The sequence below is a fragment of the Lissotriton helveticus genome, chromosome 6 (assembly GCF_964261635.1).
Source record: "Lissotriton helveticus chromosome 6, aLisHel1.1, whole genome shotgun sequence".
NCBI lineage: Eukaryota > Metazoa > Chordata > Amphibia > Caudata > Salamandridae > Lissotriton > Lissotriton helveticus.
Window position 1 is genome coordinate 94,820,239 of NC_136067.1, and position 22,756 is coordinate 94,842,994.

Below are 22,756 nucleotides of genomic sequence, written 5' to 3' on the forward strand. Positions count from 1 at the left end.
CTTTTTATTCTCATATATTGTGAGAATGGAAAATTATTTTTGAGATTTTGAGGATGGAAGCTTTGGAACAATAAAGCATTATTGACATCAGTTTCTTAGTGAAAAATTTCTGTGTGAATCTTTGATTCTTTAAGTTTAATTGCGATGGTTTGTAGCGATATTCCAGCTGGGAATGACGTCCTCAAAAGCACTCAGAAGAAACAATTTCCTTTAAAGTTTGTGCTCTTTCAAAATAAAGTTTTATTCGAAAATTTCAATTCTTTGAGTTATTCATTTCTTTCACAATCAATGTTTGTTGTTCATCATTAGAAAGTGTAATACATTGCCCAATGCATTTCGGGCGATTTGCCCTTCTTCAGGGGCATAGTTATTCCGTGGAAGGAAAATATACACAACTGTAATGTATTTCCATCTTCAAAGAAACGTTTATATTACATCATTAACAACCATATATCCCCATTTTCTGAAAATATCTGCTGAGAGCATCAGAAGATCAAAGTTGGCCAAGTAAAAATGATGTTGAAAAGTAATTTTTTTTGTGTAGTAGCCTGTAGTTTGAGTACAAAATCATTAGTATCCTTCACATATGAAGGCTATTGTTGAACAAAAGGTTGTAAGAATTTGTCAATGTACTGCCCCAATGGCTCAAAAATGGTACCACATCCTGTCCCTATCGGTCTCATTGGTGGATTTTGAAGGCTCTTGTGAACCTTTGGGAGCATGTAGAGTCGTGGTCTCCAAGGATATTCAACAGATAAAAATTGTTTGGTTGCTGAAGAAATATGATCCAAGTCATGAGCCTGATTGAGGATAATTTGGAGCGTCGCTTTTTATTCCTCTGTGGGATCTTTTTCCAACTGCAGATATGTAAGTTCATCTGACACATGTTCATCAACTTTATCTTGATAAAAACTTCTGTCCATAACAATAATAGCTCCACCTTTATCTGCTTTCTGAATCATCACTTTATCATTTTCTTGAAGGGCTTTTAGAATGTTCTTGTCATGAACAGAAGTATTTTTATTTTTCGCTTTATGCATGTTGATTTTCTGGAGATCATTCCGCACAGATTTTTCAAAAGCATCAAGAATCTTGTGAGACACTGGCGCTTGATATTTGGATTTTGGCCGAAATTCCAACAGTTCTACTTCCTCTTTTTCCGGTTGACTGGTAAGACAGTAGAGAAAAAATTTCTTAATCTGAGTACCCTCATGAATTTAAATAATGCAATTTCACCCTCTAGAAGGTTAGTATCATATGTAGGGACAAACCCCAAACCTTTGTTTAACACCCTTAGCTACTGGGGTGTTAATTCTGTTTTTGAAATATTGATAACTACATTTGTTTGTGACTCCTTGTGCGTGCTCCTTCTGCAGCTTCAACGGGTTTTCCTGTTGGTTTGGTTTTCCCTGTGGTTGACTTGAATCCGCTGCTTTGGGTAAAAAATGAGTTGATCCAGATGTTTGTGCAACCGCTTTTTCCATTGTTTCTGTTGTTGTCTGTTCACCCATAATCTATGCATCGTTGAAAATGTTAAAATGTAGTTTTTGGTGATGAGACCATTGAAACATAAGGATAAAGCTCAAATTGAAGCAATTTTGTTTATGTGTAGTAATTTTGTTGCTGGTTAGAATTGATGATTGTTTTATTAAGAAACTGCACATTCAAACATGAGTGTTAAAACAGAGTATGATTTTTTCTACAAAAGTTGAATTAAAAATGGTGGAAGAAACACATCAGTAACAGTGCACAGAGGTCGAGTGTGATGTAACTCGAGATAGGAAGTTTTGAGAATAGGCACAGTTCAGGACAAACGTGCTACCTCTGCAGCACGCTTGGTTTAAAAAACAGAGAAGTTATCTGTGAGCAAGTTTAAGAAGGGAGTGCATCTCCGATTCATTTAAACATTTTGATCCACTACAGCAAAGGCATATTTAGAATCATGAAATACTTCGAATGTCCAACATATGGCAAGGAGAAGCACTTTCATTGCATTAGGGATAACCAGGATTATGTCAAGAATGCCCACTACAGGTCAAGAATAAGACCATTATGCCATGACCACATTATACTATGGGTAACCTTAATTATGTCACAAATGTCCAGAATGCCAAGAATATGTCACGGGTAGGCACTCATCATACCACGCCAACCATTATGCCAGAGAGAACCACATATGTCAATTGTGTCTACAATGGGCCAAAGAGAGCACCATGTAGCCAGGGCCACAATTGGATGCTAAGGCAATGGTGGAGCCTATGGCAGGGATATCCAAACTAGGGTAAGGTTGCTCCTAATGTTTCAAGAATAATCATTATTAGCCCAGGATCACCTGGATGCCAAGGATACCATAAATGTGTCAGGTGTGCCCTTAATATTATCAAACATTAGTGATAATGAGGTAACACTGTGTCCCTCAGAACCTGGGTATTACTACTGTAGTCTACGGTAGGTTCTGTCAGGCAGCACCATTATGCCAGGTCCACCATTAAAGGATATGGTAGAGGGGGATGATTATCAACACCTCCATATGCCAGGAATAACCACAGTTATGATAAGAATGTCTCCAATTTGTTATGCATGACAATCATTAGGCCAGGGAGAGCCACAATTATCTCAAGGGTGTCCATAATATGGTAAGATCCATGACAGTGAAACAGCAAGAGTCTAAGATGGATTGTGTACCTTATTTCTTGGCCACAATTATGTGATAGCCACAATTAGGTCAAGAATGCAGCCTATATATTCCAGGATAGGCCCCATTATCCCAAGGTCACCATTAAACCAACAAATATTTGCGTACCACCTTTCTATAAAAACACACACACACATCGATTCATTAACAGTAACATATTTACAGACGCACACAAATATGCAACATACACACACATATGCACACACTCGCCCCCCCCTTCTCCCTATCAATGCCCATAACGGTCCTCTCGATTCAGTCACGGTTCTGCTAGCTGCTCTGCTGTCAACCCGGAATCAATTAGGCAGCTGGAACAAGTTTAGGTTATCTGATTTACAGTTTATCCACTCAATTAATAGAGGCCGGGTGTTATAATGTCACTACTACCCTCCATTAACTTCTCCACAAATACCCAAAATTTTGAAAACCTGGAATGGATAGGAAATATCACTCTTGGGCAAACCTGCAAGGTGTGGATAACGTTTGTCCCATGGTTGATTGAATCACCCAATATTCTCACAACGTTCAGAAAGAAGACTTTTGAGTGGAAAGGTGTTTAAGAGTATGTAGGTCTAGACCACCTAGCCTCAGAAAGCCCAATTATTTACACTTTAATTTCTGGCGGTTGATGGAGCGAGGTGGAAAACAACATTTTGTGTAGCCCTCGTGAAGTTAGTTCCTCATAATAGTAACATGAATTAATCGTGTGGTTTTGAAATTAACCAACATAGAATAAAAATGCACACACACAAGTACACGTGGGAAACTAATTTGCTTATGTTGAAAATCATAATCGACTAATAAAGTGATATCGTTACGTCTATAATTAACAAAATTGCTATAACCTAACCAAAATCGGCATAAATGTGCTTTTGTCTGTTTATTTGTGGCATGAAAGATGGACAATGGTGACTAAACCGCGCATATATGCTGCTTTATCTGCTAGGTAATAACTAACAGGGTTACCTTAGTGTGGTGGGAGGTAAACAGAAGGGTTATATTTCAACGATTAACGTTTAATTGTGCTTGTTTCTATAATAGTTCCCGTTCAGGCCCATGCGGCCTAATAAAAAATGGACGTCTTTGTGACTCCGAGATTGTGGTGCTGTACGCATGCGCGACTGGGCTCAAGAAGAGCATGAGCTGCCTTTGCCTGTGCGGAATGGGTCAAGGACAATGTGCCCTGAAAGCCTGACTGATTGCCAACAAAAATGAACACGCGCATTGTGGACATGTGAAAAACTGTTGAAATATCAATTTTAAGGACACAAGTGAACAGACTATAGCAAAGACAAAGAGGACTTTCATATTTGATGACACCACAATTTTTGAACAATAAGATGATGAGGTTATGCTCATCCACCCCTCGACTTGTCCAATCAGAACTCTTAAAGACCCCAAAAGTTTCAAATTTTAGATAGATTAGTTAGTGAAAAAGGTTATAAAAGAGTATGTTTGGACTTAAGAAAAAACCCTTCCTTTCCGATTTTCATCTTTGCATCCCGACATGCTGCCGGATTGCTGAATCTTTCCTATGGCGTAAGGACTTTGAAATTGTTCTGAACTTTAATTTTCCTTGAATGGGTGCGGAGTCCTTTTATGAGATGAACAACTAGAAGAATAGAGAGATGGTCTTGGGAACTATTTTGTCCTATGCTGATGTCTGTGTCCTGGGATTGTGGTAATGTAATGTCGCTTATTTCCTGAACTTTTAAGCTAATAAATATAAATGTTTTTGAATTTACTCCTTTTTCTTTCTTAGGCTATTTCTGATTAAATGAATAAATAAAATGAATAAATATAGGTCATGCTAGGAGGTTTTGTCTTTAATTAAAAATTAAATAAATGAAGAATTAAGCTGGTCTTGTTTATCCTTTAGTTAATTTTTACTAGCAGATCCATTGACAAAATATTGGTGGTGTGTCTGAATAATTTTCTCGTAAATAAACCATGGTAAAAGAGTTTAAACTGCAGATGTATATAATATAAATATTAGCGTTTAATTTAGACACTCGCTATGATCCAGCAGCTCTCCTTCTGATCTTCACTGAATCCTTGAAGTAGGGTGAATGTGTGTGCAAGTGACTCGCAGTGTTATGGGCCCCACTGATGATTAAATGTGTAATTGAGTTCTTCAGGTAATAGGTGATGGGTTTTTAAGAAAAATCTGGAGTAGCGCTGCATCACGGTAAAACTGAAATGTAATCTCTGGCATCGGGTAAGAAGATGGATTAGGGTACTGGCACCTCTTGCAATCTAGAGTGACATACATATTGAGTATCGGTGAGGGAGAATAGTGAATAACCAATGGCTATTTTCCTTTGCACTGAGCTATAATCTGCTGAATTCAATCATAGTCAATGACCATGTGGTGTAATTAGTGCTAGAAGAATCAATAATGGTATGATGTCCCTTCCTGCCCGTGTGATGCCATCAGAAATTAAAGATGGTGTGATGTTGCTTTTACTACCGATATGTTTCAGTGTCAGTTAACAACTTCATCCTCAGTTATATTCTTCTGAGCACCTTCCTAGGGTATTCTTATGAATCTGTTCTCGGCTTCAATCCTAATCACACCTATCTGGACTAATAATCTCCTGTGATGTTACCTAATTTTAAAGGTCTTGATCTGTATACTATAAACAATCTATCCACCCTGCTTTTCATACTTTTCATACCTTTCATCTCTGCTTCTTTGCTAAGCCTGTTCAGTGAATGTGGGCATCTCTACTTTCTGTACCTTCTATTCTCAGGGCTTGCTCAGGTATTTTAGGACATTATCTGAACTTAATTCAATAGGGCAATAATCCACCCAATTTATAAATCAGGTTCCCATTCATCACCAATTAACTACAGACTAATTGCTCTCTTGGACATTGAGGCTAAGCACTATGCCGGCATTCTCCTGAATGAGCTGAGTGCATGGGCGGACGAGAACAAATTGATCCCAATGACTCAAACAGGCTTCACTACTAAATCCGGGACCATGACCAACTTATTAACATTGGCCATAATTGTCGACAAAGTTTGTGCCACATCCAGGGCTGTTTTTTGTTGTTTTGTTGATTTCAAAGCTGCTTTCGACCGGGTCCCCAGGGCAGCATTGTGGGAAAAGTTAAAGAAATGGGGAATTCCACGAAAACTCCTGGAGGCAATTATTCAGCTACACTCAGATACATGGGTTCAGGTGAAGCTGGGGTCCGGCACACATCTCTCCCGGAAAATTAGGACAACCAGGGGTGTCATACAGGGCTGTGTGCTGGCCCCGCTTCTTTTTAATCTGTTTATAGCTGATTTGCCAACAGCCCTAGAAGACACCAACAGTCACTCACCAAAGATGGGTGGAGTTCCCATAAGCAACCTGCTCTATGCTGACGATTTAGTGCTTTTTAGTCTCACACAAGTAGGTTTACAAAGGCTCCTGGCTAAACTATACAATTACACCACCGTAAATCAATTAGAGGTTAACTTAAAGAAAACCCAAGTGGTTACCTTTGGTAAAAAAAGAAAAGCCGGGGGAGGATGGTCGTATAATAACATGAGTATAGCAGTAGGAAGTACATACAAATACCTAGGGGTCAATCTTGACTCAAGGGGCAATTTTGTGAAACAACGTAAGGAGATATTAGTTAAAGCTGTGACCTTACAGGTGACCCTCTCAAAGCTCTCAAAAAAGTTGTCCGGCCCAAGTCTAACACCTTTACTAGAGGCTATGAGAGCAAAAATTGGTCCGACACTGTCATATGGTATTGAGACTTTTAAGGGTAAACTAAATAAGATTCTAAACCAACATGTGACTAATATCTACAAAAAGGTCCTCCGCTTGCCCAAAAGTGCCTCTGCTGCCCAGATTAGGCTAGAACTGGGCCTACTAAATTATGAAGTCTCTAGTACTGGCACGTTTTTAAATGTTTGCCATAAACTGAGACAAGCAGACCCAGGCTCACTGGAGTCACTAGTCTGGCTAGATATCACCGAGAAAAATCCAGGGAGCTCGTACGGTTGCCTTTTTAAAGATTCCATTCTAGAACTCTCCGCGGGTGACCTATTGGACCTCAACCCCAGCACGTCAGTGTTTAAAAGCACCGTTAAGAAACGTGTCAGAATGAGTTCTCTCATTATTGATAAAAACCACCTTGCCAAACGCAGACACGCTTGGCCTATTATGAATTCGTACGGGCATCTAGCCCCTGCAACCTACCTGGCATGTACGTATTCCCTGCATCTAAAACTTAGTTTTATGGCCATTAGACTCGGTGACTGGCAATTTCTAAAAGATCTGCCAGGCTGGCATCGTACGTCCGATGTATTATGGTGCAGAGGGTGCGGCAGGACGGCTGAAACATTGGAGCATGTGGTCTGTCTCTGCCCAGCATTCATGTAACTGCGCAGACGCAAACTGAAAGCAGAGTGGAACAAGTTGGAATTCGGTCGTGCAGACAGGCAATCATTGCTGCCCTAAGCCCAGAAAACACAGCTTTAAATATAGGCCTCACAACCTACATACGCCTTGCATATCGCCTCTTGTCGACATTAACCTAAATCAAATTGCATTATTTTAAACTGTTAAAAAGTCTTTTTATCTTTGTATTTTCTTACAATTCACTGCTATTGAATTGTTGCTGCTATTTTTATTTGTACTCACTTTTAAAATGTGTAATTATTTGCTGACGGTTGGTTGGTCCACAAGTCCATCATTGCTAATTACTGATAACACAATTTCCTTACCTTTTAAAGCCAGTTTAACGCTATGTGGATTGTTTACAATATGGAGTTGAATAATGTCTCCGACCTGTACTTACCCATCCATGCTTATGTGATGTTAGTTTTTAGTTTTTTCACATTGTGTATCGCTGTTGGTGTTCCTTTTAAGGATGTTATTTTATATCCAAATAAAGAAAGCCTTTCTTTAAAACTGAACTTAATTTTTGTCTCAGGGCCTGCACTAAGTACTCTGATGGCTGACTCTTTGTTTCCTCATCTCAGATACTGCTTTGACTATTTCTATGAAACTAGGCACAGAAATCCTCTTCTCAAGCTTAGGGTCTGACTAAAATATTCCTAGGTCACTGTTCACTTTATCTATTTCTCAGGGCTCTATCTCCTGCTTCTTGTTCTCAGGTTCTACTCATAGATTTTCATGGTGTCCTCCCTCTCAGCTTCGTCCGTTATCAGGATCTGGCTGCCTGTTTTCTCCTATTTTCCAACTCACCAGAAGCAGTCATTGTCTTTTCAAATGTCAGAATGTTGACCCATGGGTTAGAGTGGTTCACAAGTCACACAGCAGTCATCAGAGCAAGTAAATTGTTACCTGCAGGGCCTCCTCTTCAGACTCTTGGGGGATCTCGGTGGAGTACTCCTTAACTCGCTCCACGCTCACCATCATCGTTTCCGTAAGTGTGAAGTAGAAGATGAGATCTGACAGCATACTATTGAGAGTGAGAACGTACAGGAGCGCCAGGCCTACGAGTCCTTTAGAAACGAAGAGACAAAGACCTTAGTAATGCCACAAGTGACAGTGTGAACAAGTGTAAAAAGACCTAGAGGAGGAAATGTAAACCAGAGGAGGAGTAGAGAAGTGGTAATAGGTATGTGAGGGTTCTTATTCAAACCTTGTATCCATTAGTTTGAACCAGCTACAAAGCCAAACAACTTAGTACAACAAGCATTTGCAATGCAATAGGTTTCACATTTGGGAGAGTTACAGCTATTGGCATTGTAAATAATAATGTATTTTATCTATGTGTTTACCTTTATGTGAAGTTTCTCCTGGCCCCCCACGTAATGAGGAGGCAGACCCAAGAGGTAGGGGGAAAAGGTTTCTTTATTTAGAATAACGATCGCGGGAGAGCGCCGAGCGATTGTTGATGAGGTGCTCGCAGCCACTCTGCGCATGCGCGCTTGCTCGGGACTGGGCGTCTTTGCGCGTTGCGTAGTCACGCAACGTACAAAGATTAGAGCTCAACTCTACATATCTCCCCTTTTTATACAGATACAAAAGAGTCCTCTGAGTCCTCTGGGTCCACAGGTGTTTAACATCTCCCCAGTTCAAAGTCTCTGAAGTGATTGGGTCTGACCACCACTCTACCCGCGCGTGTGCGTCTTACCAGTGTGGAGACTTCTCGAGTGCAGTTCTCAGCAGGGCTTACCCTACCATCTCCCTGAGGACTCTGCTCTGCTCTTTTGGGAGTCACCATCTTTTCTCTCTGCGTTTCCTCTACCACGGGCATCTCTTGATCTCTCCCCTCCTCGCAAGATCCCTCTTCCCTACGGCTTTCTTCACCAGTTGCAGTGACTCCTTCACTTCCTTCTGCTCCTTGATCTTGTAGGGCTCTTCCTTCCTGCGTAGGCCACTGTAGGATCTTGTTGATTTTTGCCATGCGGTCTTGGGCCCACACATTCCCGTCGCTGAGTAACGCCGCTCTGTCGTACACTTCTTCCACTTGCAGAGGCGGGCTATACTTGCCCTCTCCTTTCTTTCTCAGCACCGCTAGTTTTACTCTCACCCACTCCCCTATTTCAAGGGCTGCTTCTTTCACATTTCTTCTCCGATTGTAATGTTCAGTATATAGTTTCTGAGCCTTTTCCAGGTTGTTTTGAACCACTGCCGGAGACCATTTGCTGGTGATGGTCTTTTCCCTCCAAACCACATTGTCTTTGGTGAAGGGGTGCCTGCCTCTCAGGATCTGAAATGGGCTGAACCCTGTTGATGTGGGGGTAATCCGGTATGCCCAGATCATACTCATGATCACCTTCTCCCAGTCCTTGCCCTTCATGATGGCCGCTGAATGGATCCCATGATGACCCGGTTGAATCTTTCTACCTGTCCGTTGCTCGAAGGGTGGTATATGGAAGTGTGCTTGGTTTTGATCCCATTCCTTTCCATATACTTGTACCACATCTCGGAGGTGAATTGCGGGCCGTTGTCACTCAGGATTGTTCTCAGGATCCCTTCCCTCAGGAAAACCGAGGTGAGAAACTTTATTACCGTTTCAGAGTCCATTTCTTCTTGGATGTGAACCTCAGGCCCCTTGGAGTATTTGGCCACCAAGACACATACATATTTCGGCATTCCTTGGTTGTCCAAGACTGGTCCCAAAATGTCGACCGAGACATCCTCCCATGGATTGCGAGGTTGGTCGAATTTGCCAAAAGCTGGCCGTAGGGGTTTCAGAATTTTGTCAGCTCCTTGGCACTGATCACAGTATCTCACATGCCTTTCCACTTGCAAGTCCAGCCCAGGCCACCAGTACATTTGCTTCACTTTCATTTTGGTTTTCACTATGCCGAGGTGTCCCTCATGTAGCTGTGCCAACAGGAGCTGGATCAATCTCGTAGGAGGCACCACCTTGTCTCCTCGGTATAGGAGATTCCCGAGTCACTCACCGATAGCTCCTCATGGACTTCATAAAACTTCTGTAGCACCTCCTTTAACCTTCTCTTTTTAGGCCAACCACTGATCACGTACTCCTTGACCTCACAGATTTTGTCGTCTCCGTCATACGCTTGGGCCCATTCTTGCTTGCTAATCACCCTTTCTGAATCCTCCATTACCGCTATCATCTCTTCATTCTCTGCCGCAGGGCTAGGAGCTTCTTCCATGGCTGAGCTCTACTTAGGTAATCAGCTACCTTGTTTCGTGTCCCCGGTATATATTCCACATCGTACCGGTACTCCAGTAGCTTCAATGTCATTTTGAGTATGCGTGGCATGGCAGTCGCATGTCCACTAGAGGTAAGGACTTTGACAAGGGACTTGTGGTCTGTCTGCAATCGAAATCTCGTGCCCCACAGGAATTGCCTGAACTTCCCCATGGCCCATACTGTCGCCAGCATTTCCTTCTCAATAACGCTAAATTTCTGTTCTGTGGGAGATAAGGCTCTGGATGCAAAGCTGAGGGTTTCCACTGTTCCGTCTGCTCTCTCCTGCGCTAGGACTGCTCCCAGTCCTTTCTCACTAGCGTCTGTCGTCAGTATGGTCTGACCCAGGGGATCATACCCTTGTAGTGGTACCGCCTGACTTATGTCCCTTTTTAACTCTTCAAATTCCTTCTGTGCTTCCTCATTCCATTTGAACGCTGTCTTGTCTCTTATCAGCTGCCTCAGTTGATGTGTTTTTGTGGCAAAGTGCTGGATGAATTTACTGTAATACTCGACAATCCCCAGGAAGGATCTCACTTCTTCTTTGCTGTTGGGGGCCCTGGCGTCGCAAATCGCCTTCTCTCTTTTCGGCGTGATTCTGCGCCCTCCTATGTCGTGCCCAAGGTACGTGACTGATGTCATTCCCAGCCAAAATTTCTCCCATTCTGCTGTCAAGCCATTCTTTTGTAGTACACTCAGCACCTTATTTAACTTCCCGTCGTGGTCTTCCTGGTCCATCCCCATCACCAAAATGTCGTCCTGAAAGTACTGGATGCCCTCGATGTCCTTGAACAGGCGGTGCATTAACTTTTGGAACACCGCTGCGGCCGAGGCGAGACCAAAGGGCATCCTGCGGAATTGATAGCATCCAAACGGCGTTATGAAGGATGTTATCTTCCGGCTCGTTGGGTGCAGGTCTATTTGGTGATAGGCGGATGTGAGGTCAATGGTGGAGAACCACTTCACTCCCCTTGTTTTGGCCAGCATTTCTTCTATGCGAGGTAGCGGGAATTTCTCCACAATCTGATACTTATTCAGTTCTCGTAGGTCCACGCACAGACGCACCTTGCCGTTTAGTTTTCTTGCCACGACCAATGGCGCCAGCCACTCCGAACTATCTATGGGTACGATTATTCCTTGATCTTCCATTCTACGCAGTTCCTGCTGCACCGCTTCTTTTACTGCTAGGGGAACATTCCTCACCTTGTGGGACACTGGATTGGAGTTCTCCTTGAGCAGGATTTTGTGTGTGAACTTCTCCAGTTTGCCGACCTTCCCTCCGAACACCTTCGGGAAGTCTTTTATCATCTTCTCCAGGTCCGGCCAGCACTGCTGATCTGTCATCAACACTTGTATGTCTCCTCCCGGATCCAGTTTTATCCCCAGGTCACCTTCATCCATCCACCCTAACACGGATGGACCCGTCTCCGCCACGTACAGCGTGCACTCCGTTGTTCTTCCTCTGAATTTGAACATTAGAGTCCTATACCCCACCATGGGAATGGGCGTGCTTGTGTACGACACCGGCCGTATGTCTGGAGGTTCTAATCTGGATCCTAGACTGGGCTCGAACTCTTCCTCCTACACCGATCTTTGGACTATAGTGTACGGGGATCCTGAGTCTATTACAATCTTGATCTTCACCCCTCCTATCAGCATGTCGCATTGTGGTTTACGGAATCGCTTGCTGTCTATCCCCAACACTTGCTCCTCTATGCACAACACAAGGTCATTTTCTTCCAGCTCATCCTCTTCTCCTTCTGGTTGGTCTTGTGCCACGTACTCCACCGCAGGTCTCTTCACCTTCCTGGGACACACCTTTTCATAGTGACCTATTAGGCCACAGAACATACATTTCACCCAGAAGGCAGGGCAGCGTTTATCTTGGGCTGAGTGCATCGGGCTTCTGCACCTGTAGCACGTGGTCTTGCTTTCCATTGCTTGTTTTCCTGTCTGTCCGGGTTTTCCCGCCCATCTTTACCATCGCTATGACCTCCTTCAGCGTTGCTTCCCCGTGTGCCCACAATTTATCTTGTACAGTCTTATTTGTTGTGTGCATAACGATTTGGTCTTTTATGAAATCGTCCTGGACGGCCCCGTATTTGCACGTCATTGCCAACCTTCTCAAAGCTGCGACGTAGTCGTCTATGGACTCACCTGCTTCTTGCTTCCTTTGCTGGAAGTTGTAGCAATCAATGGAGACGCACACAGCTGGACAGTAGTGACATGCTTAAAGACGTCAACGTCTGCTTGTGGTCTGGTCGTGGGCACTAGGTTAGTGAATACTCTTATCCCTTCTTGGCCTAGGTTGTGCAAGAGTATCCTCATCCTCCTCGCACTGGGGAAGGCTTCCCCATTTTCATCTTCCAGGGCCTCGAGGTAATTTTTGAAATATTCCCTCCAGTCTTCCCATTTCATCTGTGGTTCACCTGGTTTGGGCAAGAACGGGATCGGTGCTGTGAGCGATGACGCCTGTGCGCTCATTCTGGCCTGCTCTTCCGGTTCTGCTCCCTGGCCTCTTGGGCTGCCTGGCGCACTAGCGCTCCCACCTGCTGTCGGATTCGGTCGGGGTCCTCCTGCTCCCCCTTCCCTGTGGTCTTCCAGTTCCGCCAGGGCCTCTGTGGGGCGATGTCAACCCCCTTCTGTGCTTCTCCGCCTGGCTGCCGCAGCTTACGGCCCCAGTGCACGTGGTGGGTGCTCCCCACTTCTTCGCACTTCTGCCGCGCTCTCCCTGCGACTCTCCAGCTCCTCTGGACGTTTTTTTTTTTTAGTTCTGTCCCAAGAGGTAGGGGGAAGAGGTTTCTTTATTTAGAATAACGATCGCGGGAGAGCACCAAGCGTCTTGTTCATGCAGTGCTTGCGGCCACTCTGCACATGCGCCCTCGCTCGGGACTGGGCGTCTTTGCACGTTGCGTAGTCACGCAACGTACAAAGACTAGAGCGCAACTCTACACTTTGGAACCTTATAAGTGTTTAGATATGCAGCTTATTATACATTACTTGTGCACATATCTACTGATGGGGAGGTGCACTGCAGACGGAGTATTCCTTAATATAATGGATTAGACTAAGCGTGCTCAGTATACAAAGTAGTCCCTCTAAAGAGGCTGCAATGGCACCAGTCCCTTGTGAAAGCTGTAAAGGAGACACTTTGCCGCTAGGTGTCCCTTCTTGCTGAAGTTAAACACACTGGAATACCAATTCACAAAAGAACTGAAAACAAAATAAAACAAAATACCCTATTGATGTCTTTCTATGACATAGTGCGTAGGTATTAAATCATATTAAATCACAAAACTTGCATGGAAAGTAATGCATTGTTTTCTAATGCAAACCCCCCCCAAAATATTGTCTTACAAAACACCTTGATGTATTTAACTATTTAAATGAAAGGACACACAAGAAAAAGAAATGCTGCGGCAAACAAGCGTGTGTATTTTATTGTGAAGGCGGTGACACCCAGCTGTGGGTCACTGCCACTTAAGCTCTTATGTATTGAGAAGCTGCTTACACCTTAACCAAGAGCCAATCTAGTGTATACAAAACATACCAAAGTGGGTTCATTCTTTCCCCAGACAGTGATGTACCTCCAGGCTGCTGAGTGTCTGAAGGCAAACAAATGAATTCTGACTTGCGACCTGTACAGCCCGGTTAGTGCTTTGACTGCAGTGCTATTCTTTCTTGTGAGGGCTTAAGAGGAGGATTCTATTGATCTTGTACAAAGTTCCCATTTGTGTGTCAAGCAAGACACCCACGTTGGAAGTGCAACACTTGAGCCTTAGTGGGCGCGAGTTACAAGACGTCATTTAAGCTAGATGTCAGCATTGACTATTGTGTCCCTTTAAAGAGGCTGAAATGGCACCAGTCCACCGATAGATGTCCCTTGTGAAAGCTGCACAGGAGACACTTTGCCGCTAGGTGTCCCTTCTTGATGAAGTAAAACACACTGGAATACCAAGCCACAAAAGAACTCAAAACAAAATAAAACAAAATACCCTATTGATGTCTTTTCATGGCAGTACAGAACACATGCGGGAGACTTGAAAACATAGAAAGAATACGGGAAAAAGCAACAAGACGCATAGCTGCCAAGGTTCCAGATTGCTATGTGTGACATTTTTTTAATTTGAGTGTAATTATGAGTGACATTTCAAAGACTATGAGTGACACTTTCTCGTGAGCAAAATGAAGCAATAAAGACGAGGCAAACATATACATATCAGAAATGACACCCATTTGAGCAATGAGAAACTTTAGCTTAAAACTTCTGCTGCAAAGCACCAGAAATGGAAGGGCACTAACCAGATTCAGACAGTGACTGTGCGACACTTTAACAAGAATAAAACCAAGCAATGACTTTCATGTAGAGAGAAAAATATCTCAAACGTGCCTCTTTGCTTAAAAACGTCTGAAATGAAATGGTCACTAACCACCAAATGTATTATTAAGGGAACTTCTGATTCTTTAACGCCTCTAGACCGGATCTAGTGGCAATTGGCACCAGCTCCTTTATAAAAGATTATTCCAAGATGGCTTGCATCATTAAAGCTGTACTATCTGAAACCGTTTGCACAGTCTATGGCACTTAGAGCAATCAGCATGGAGCAGCTCAATATCATAGCTCATTGGGTGGGCAATCTGTGCACTTCTGCCAATGTTATATACTGGCTTAACTTGATTAGGCTCTTCAGTGTGTAAATGTATTCTACTTGTGTTAATTAGATTTCACCAATTGTGGTTGGCCTGTGCTTATTTACATTCTCCTTAGGCTACCTCTAGTATTTTATCCTAATCTTAAACCCATATAAATCTTGGTGAAATTGATGGTATCATGTGCAAAGTATCCTGTTGAGGAGTTGAAAACATAGCTTGCCTGCTAAATAAGGCCAGAAAATCCCTTCACTTGTGTCCTTCTACAGGACCAGGCAGGTTCAGACGGAAGCTCAGTCAGGACAACCTGACACGAAGATAGAAAACACTTAATGGTGAGGAAAGTGAAGTGAGGCAAGTGAAGGCTGGACGTTCTGGTACCTAACCCACGTACAGTTCAATTCGTACTCTAAATAGCTACTTAAAGTGTGTTGATGCACCAGGGGCAACCAAAAATTAGCTCGAGGTACTTTTTTTTACCGTTCTTTTTATGGAACGTGAACTTGATATTAAGGTATTGGAGCGCTTTAAACGAGCGCCAGTTACATTACACTAGGAAACATTCATTTTTGTTTTGTCTTGCAGTCCACACCAGCAGCAAAGTTGTGGTTCATATTGGAATCCAAAGTTCACTTAAAGGTAATATCTGATGCTTCTTGTAAGTGTAAACGAGGACCTAGTATTGTCTTCATAAAGGTGTAGTTTCAAATATCCCCTTTAAAAGAGCAAGTAGGAAACAGACAAAAACGATGTTCCCATAGGCCATGATCTGCTGAAAGCATCTCACCGCTATCAGCCCCAAAGCTCCAAAGTTTTCAAGGACCTGCCCGGCGACAGATTATCACCTAATCCTTTGCTGTTTGTAGTTACTTTTTTTTGCTAATGGTTTATTAACAGAACTACAAATCTTACATGCTTAGAAAAATTTTAGAGTGCCGACATCCGTAGCTAATTATTATCTAGATGTTAAGTGAGGTGGCATGACACACATCCCCAGCACCTGTTCAACTGTTTAACATACCTTTTAAAACCCTTCGATTTGTTGTTTACAGCAGTCAGACTCCCTTGTCCTGCCACACTGCCTTGAATGTGACTGGTCCCATGATCTCCTGAATACCGGGCTGCACATGTGGGCCGGGTGCTGTCGACTAAAACGGCCACTCTGGCAGGTGGCACCTGAATTGGCAAAGAAAATCAAAGCTGCCTGTTAGTTTCCGGTCTATCTGCCTCTGGCCAATAAGGCCACCACACGCGTGGTCACAGCGGGAGGCGGCCTTTCCAGAAAAACAACATGCAGGGCTCCGGATGCACGAGGGGCTGCGGGCACGCAGTGTCTGCTGGATCGCATTAATTTGTTTGACCACAGAACACTGTGACACATGTCTTTTGAGCTAGATGCCAGCATTGACTATTGTGTCCCTTTAAAGAGGCTGCAATGGCACCAGTCCACCGATAGATGTCCCTTGTGAAAGCTGCAAAGAAGACACTTTGTCGCTAGCTGTCCCTTCTTGATGAAGTACATTGGAATACCGATTTTATGGCAGTACAGAACGCATGCGGGCAACTTCAAAATATAGAAAGAAAACAGGACAAAGCAAAAACAGGCAGAGGGAACAAGAGCTTGTAATCAATGCAACATGCTCGCTAGTGACAGGCACTAATAGCACTGACTCTGCTCTAGCTATTAATTTGCCGGCTTGCCGCCTCTAGTCCCTGGAGCCAGACGCCAGCACTGACTGCACTGAGTTGCAGTGCCACATGCCATCACTAGAGGTCCACAGCACCGTACACTATCGCTGACTGCACTAAGTTGCAGTGCCACATGCCATCACTAGAGGTCCACAGCACCGTACACTATCACTGACTGCACTACAGCAGGTCATCACTAAAGGTCTCACTGCCAGATGCCAGCATTGGCTGCAACAGATTGTAAGACAACTGGCCGCTCCTCGAGGCCCCTGAAGCCAGTCACCAGCACTGTGTGGGCAGCACCCGAGCTTTAAACATCCTAAGCTAAAGCGCGGGTGCCGCAATTGCATCAAAAGTAAAGAAATAGAAAAACATGCTTTTCTATTTCTTTACTTTTGCAGTAATCGCGGCGCCCGTGGTTTAGCTTAAAATGTATGAAGCTAATAGCCAGAGTGCTGACATTTTTATCATAGGACGTAAGCAGAAATGAACAGCGATCTTGGACGAGTGGGGGGGAGGGAGACAAATAAAAAAATGTGAGGGATACAGCGCTGTTTGCCAACAACAGCCGGTTTCAATATTAATAGCCGCTCTCAGGCAACAGCAGGAAAAACAAGGAGCGAGGGGCGGGTGGTGGAGGCGGGTGATAACACCAAGGAAAGCGGCTGTGCAGATTAAACAAATGCGCGGACCAGGCACCTTTGCAAAAAAATAACAAAGTAGTCCCTACATTAAAAGATACTGCCCTGCAGCGTAAGTTACCTGTAGTTGGTCGATGCTGCTTCCTCCAGACATGGAAGAAAACGGAAGTGAGGTAATGGACCACTAACCAACAATCAGTGAGATAAGAAGAGCAATGCCAGATTTCACCAATGGCAAGAAACAAAACAAAGAGAAACGCAATGGGTGGAGTTTCTCTAGTAATACTAATTCCTTAATGCCTCGGAGAGGCAGCGCATGCGCTGCCTTATGCGAGACCTAAAAAGGGAGGATTACTATGGGAAGTTAATACTAGTACAAAGTCCTTTGCATTGCTTGGAAATGCTGTGCTGCCCTAATTGTATATTTTTTCTGTCCTGCCTAATGTTTATTTTTTCCAGAGAACCTGTCAACCTGCGTATAATATGGAGATGTTCCACTTTTGCTGTACTGTTTATGATAAGATAGTAACTCTTTCGAAGGGGTGGGGTAGTGAAGGATCACTCACAGTGAAACCTTAACTTGAGTGAGGGTGGTAAGTATCCACTTCATCCCTTGTTATGATGAGAATGGAAATGTGATTTTACTCTAGAGGCACGTCTTTTTTAGGTCGAGCCTAAGCGTACGACCTCTTGTATACTTCTCCTGTGGACTTAAAGCCATCCCCCTCCTTTTGATTTGTTTGTTTCTGTGTCCTTTAAAAATCCTTGCTTGCTAGTGATCAGTCATGACTCTTTCTCCCTTCTTTTCTCTTCCGTTCCTCCCACGCAGCAGGGACTCATGGTCTCATTCCGCTATGGTTTTTTATATGTTCTTTGGAGGACTATTTTTTTTTCTTGGTTTCTTGCTCTGTTACTGTTTGCCTGTGTTCAGCTTGTGTACCATAGCTACTTACATTTCAATATAGCATTCCTCCCTCCCCCGTCTCTTAAGTGCCACAGTTGTGTTGGTGCTGCTTCCCATGCCTCGCCTTACATGCCATTGCTTTTTTTTTTTTAGCCTTTCCTCACATTTTTAGCCTTTTTGGTAGGAATTCCGTTTGGTTTTGGACTTCCTTTTAAGGGGGTTGGGCTTTTTGAAGTCTTTTTTATATTGCTTATTTTACATTTAGAAGTGGACATTTATAAATACTTATTTCCATGTCATCCTATCATGCATAACTTCAATGTCTCTATATCCCCTAGGCCCAGTATTGCGCTTGCGTAGTCTTCTTCTAAAAGGCAAAATACAGCCACTACATCTGCCCTCCTGTGGCCGTAGTATGCGTGGCACTCCTGTGCATGCTGCTCTGCTCCAGGCAGGCCCTTTGCATACGCTTTGCATATGCTGGGCATCCAGGAGACGTGCTTCAACCAGATATAAATGGGGGCCAAATAAACAGCACTCAAACACAGGTATATGCACTGACGACAGGGACTATTGGGGCATAAATGACAGCCCTTTTTTAGGTCTCGCCTAAGCCATCGCCTTAGCGATACTTTGGCGAGATATTAAGTAGGGACTTTCAAAAATGCTCCCAAAGGCTTTTCCAGGCGGATTGCCTACAGTGCCTGTGTGCGGGCGCGTGCCCATCACACACCATTTGGCAGCCTGTGAGCCTTTCTCCGCACTCATGCTGGTTTGCTTGCAGCCAGCATCAGACTTCAAACTCTTCAAAGGAATCCGCTCCCCCGCCCCCTCTCCGTTTCTGGTTTTGCTCGCTGAAGGCTGTCATGCCCAAGATCACACCAACTGTCAGTTGCTGCAGCAGTGTCTTTCACTTTCACGGCCGGCCGCTTTGATGTTGTCTTGTTTACCATGTGCCAGAGCCAGCTGGCAGACACCATAAGGGGCAGAGCGGCGCACACAATTAAACTTCGTTTATTCACACACCATTTGCCACCCTCTGCAGTTTACCCACCGTTATATACTTTTAGCTAGAATATGCCAACCAGTTTTACAATATCGTTTTTCTTCATTAGAGCGCAAGGGAAATCTTTAACTTTTGCCAATGCTTTCACTATCTAAAACTACAAAGAATAAATTATTAACCGTGCTCTCGTGCCTCTCCTTCCTTGCATGCACCAGCGCTCTCTTTGCTTTCTGTGGCTCTCTGTCTTTTCACTGCCTCCCCTCCCCCTTGCTAGTCAGTTCCAGCACTTGTTACCTTCTCTGCCCCAATTCGCACACCACCTCTCACTCTTGTTACACCCCCTTCCAATAACCTACAACACTCAGTGCCAGATAATTGTATGCTACATAATTACACTGCACTCAACACAACATACACTCCAAATACCACTCAGTGCCACATAATGACACGCCACATAATTACACTGCACTCAATGCAATTTACACTCCAAATACTACTCAGTGCCACATAATTACATGCAACATTATTACACTGCACTCAATGCAACATACACTCCAAATACCACTCAGTGCCACATAATTACACTCTACGGAATGCAACACACTCCACACAATACCACTCAGTGCCACATGATTATTTGCTACATAATTGCAATGCAGTCAATGCAACATACACTCCAAACAATACCACTCAGTGCCACATAATTACACGCCACACAATTACACTGCGCTCAAGGCAACATACACTCCAAATACCACTCAGTGCCACATAATTACACACCACATAATTACACAGCACTCAATGCAAAGTACACTCCAAATACCACTCAGTGCCACATAATTACACGCCACATAATTACACAGCACTCAATGCAACATACACTCCAAATACCACTCAGTGCCACATAATTATATGCTACATATTTACACTGCGCACAATGCAACATACACTCTCAATACCACTCAGTGCCACATTACACGCCACATAATTACACTGCACTCAATGTAACATACACTCCAAATACCACTCAGTGCCGCATAATTAGACGGCACATATTTACACTGCCCTCAACGCAACATACACTCCAAATACCACTCAGTACCACATAATTACATGCCACATAATTACACCGCAGTCAATGCATCATACACTCAAAATACCACTCAGTGCCACATTACACACCACATAATTACACTGCACTCAATGTAACATACAGTCAAAATACCACTCAGTGCCACATAATTACACACCACATAATTACACTGCACTCAATGCAACATACACTCCAAATATCACTCAGTGCCACATAATTCCACGCCACATAATTACACTGCACTCAATGCAACATACACTCCAAATACCACTGGGTGCCACATAATTACATGCCACATAATTACACTGCACTCAATGCAACATACACTCCAAATACCACTCAGTGCCACATAATGACATGCCACATAATTACACTGCACTCAATGCAATTTACACTCCAAATACTACTCAGTGCCACATAATTACATGCGACATTATTACACTGCACTCAATGCAACATACAATCCAAATACCACTCAGTGCCACATAATTACACTCTACTGAATGCAACACACACTCCACACAATACCACTCAGTGCCACATAATTATTTGCTACATAATTGCAATGCAGTCAATGCAACATACACTCCAAACAGTACCACTCCGTGCCACATAATTACACGCCACACAATTACACCGCGCTCAACGCAACATACACTCCAAATACCACTCAGTGCCACATAATTACACACCACATAATTACACAGCACTCAATGCAAAGTACACTCCAAATACCACTCAGTGCCACATAATTACACGCCACATAATTACACAGCACTCAATGCAACATGCACTCCAAATACCACTCAGTGCCACATAATTATATGCTACATATTTACACTGCGCACAATGCAACATACACTCTCAATACCACTCAGTGCCACATTACACGCCACATAATTACACTGCACTCAATGTAACATACACTCCAAATACCACTCAGTGCCACATAATGACACGCCACATAATTACACTGCACTCAATGCAATTTACACTCCAAATACTACTCAGTGCCACATAATTACATGCCACATAATTACACCGCAGTCAATGCATCATACACTCAAAATACCACTCAGTGCCACGTTACACACCACATAATTACACTGCACTCAATGTAACATACAGTCCAAATACCACTCAGTGCCACATAATTACACACCACATAATTACACTGCACTCTGCAACATACACTCCAAATATCACTCAGTGCCACATAATTCCACGCCACATAATTACACTGCACTCAATGCAACATACACTCCAAATACCACTGGGTGCCACATAATTGCATGCCACATAATTACATTGCACTCAATGCAACATACACTCCAAATACCACTCAGTGCCACATAATGACACACCACATAATTACACTGCACTCAATGCAATTTACACTCCAAATACTACTCAGTGCCACATAATTACATGCAACATTATTACACTGCACTCAATGCAACATACACTCCAAATACCACTCAGTGCCACATAATTACACTCTACTGAATGCAACACACACTCCACACAATACCACTCAGTGCCACATAATTATTTGCTAGCCGGGCTGAAGAGAGGTGTTACCTCGAAACCGGGCCGGTCCTCGGATGCTTGTTTCCGTTCTGGGAAGGACATGGCTTTTGTAGTTCGGACTGGACTGTTCCCATGGGGCACAGGGTCAGCACTGATTTGCATATCGCCATTGTCTAACCCAGGGTGGTGTGGAGTGGAAAAACGATGGATTTGGGCCCAGATCTTTGGACTGGGGTGAATGTGTGACATTGATCCACATTCTGTCCATCATTGTTGTGTTTGCAGTTACCGCTCTAAGTGTACTGGGGATGCTCAGACGTGAGTCCCAGGCACTCCACACCACTGGAATCAAGCTAGCCGGGCTGAAGAGAGGTGTTACCTCGAAACCGGGCCGGTCCTCGGATGCTTGTTTCCGTTCTGGGAAGGACATGGCTTTTGTAGTTCGGACTGGACTGTTCCCATGGGGCACAGGGTCAGCGCTGATTTGCATATTGTCATTGTCTAACCCAGGGTGGTGTGGAGTGGAAAAATGATGGATTTGGGCCCAGATCTTTGGACTGGGGTGAATGTGTGACATTGATCCACATTCTGTCCATCATTGTTGTGTTTGCAGTTACCGCTCTAAGTGTACTGGGGATGCTCAGACGTGAGTCCCAGGCACTCCACACCACTGGAATCAAGCTAGCCGGGCTGAAGAGAGGTGTTACCTCGAAACCGGGCCGGTCCTCGGATGCTTGTTTCTGTTCTGGGAAGGACATGGCTTTTGTAGTTCGGACTGGACTGTTCCCATGGGGCACAGGGTCAGCGCTAATTTGCATATCACCATTGTCTAACCCAGGGTGGTGTGGAGTGGAAAAACGATGGATTTGGGCCCAGATCTTTGGACTGGGGTGAATGTGTGACATTGATCC

General features: G+C 43.8%; 1 protein-coding gene across 1 annotated transcript in view; it reads right to left on the reverse strand.

Moving 5' to 3' along the window:
• LOC144762274 (ATP-binding cassette sub-family C member 10-like) overlaps positions 1-22,756 on the reverse strand; it is a 1,353,417-nt gene that overhangs the window by 155,953 nt on the left and 1,174,708 nt on the right. Inside the window, exon 18 of the mRNA XM_078647416.1 lies at positions 8,004-8,164. Within this exon, the coding sequence (XP_078503542.1) occupies positions 8,004-8,164 (161 nt within the window). The remainder of the gene's footprint in view (positions 1-8,003; positions 8,165-22,756) is intronic.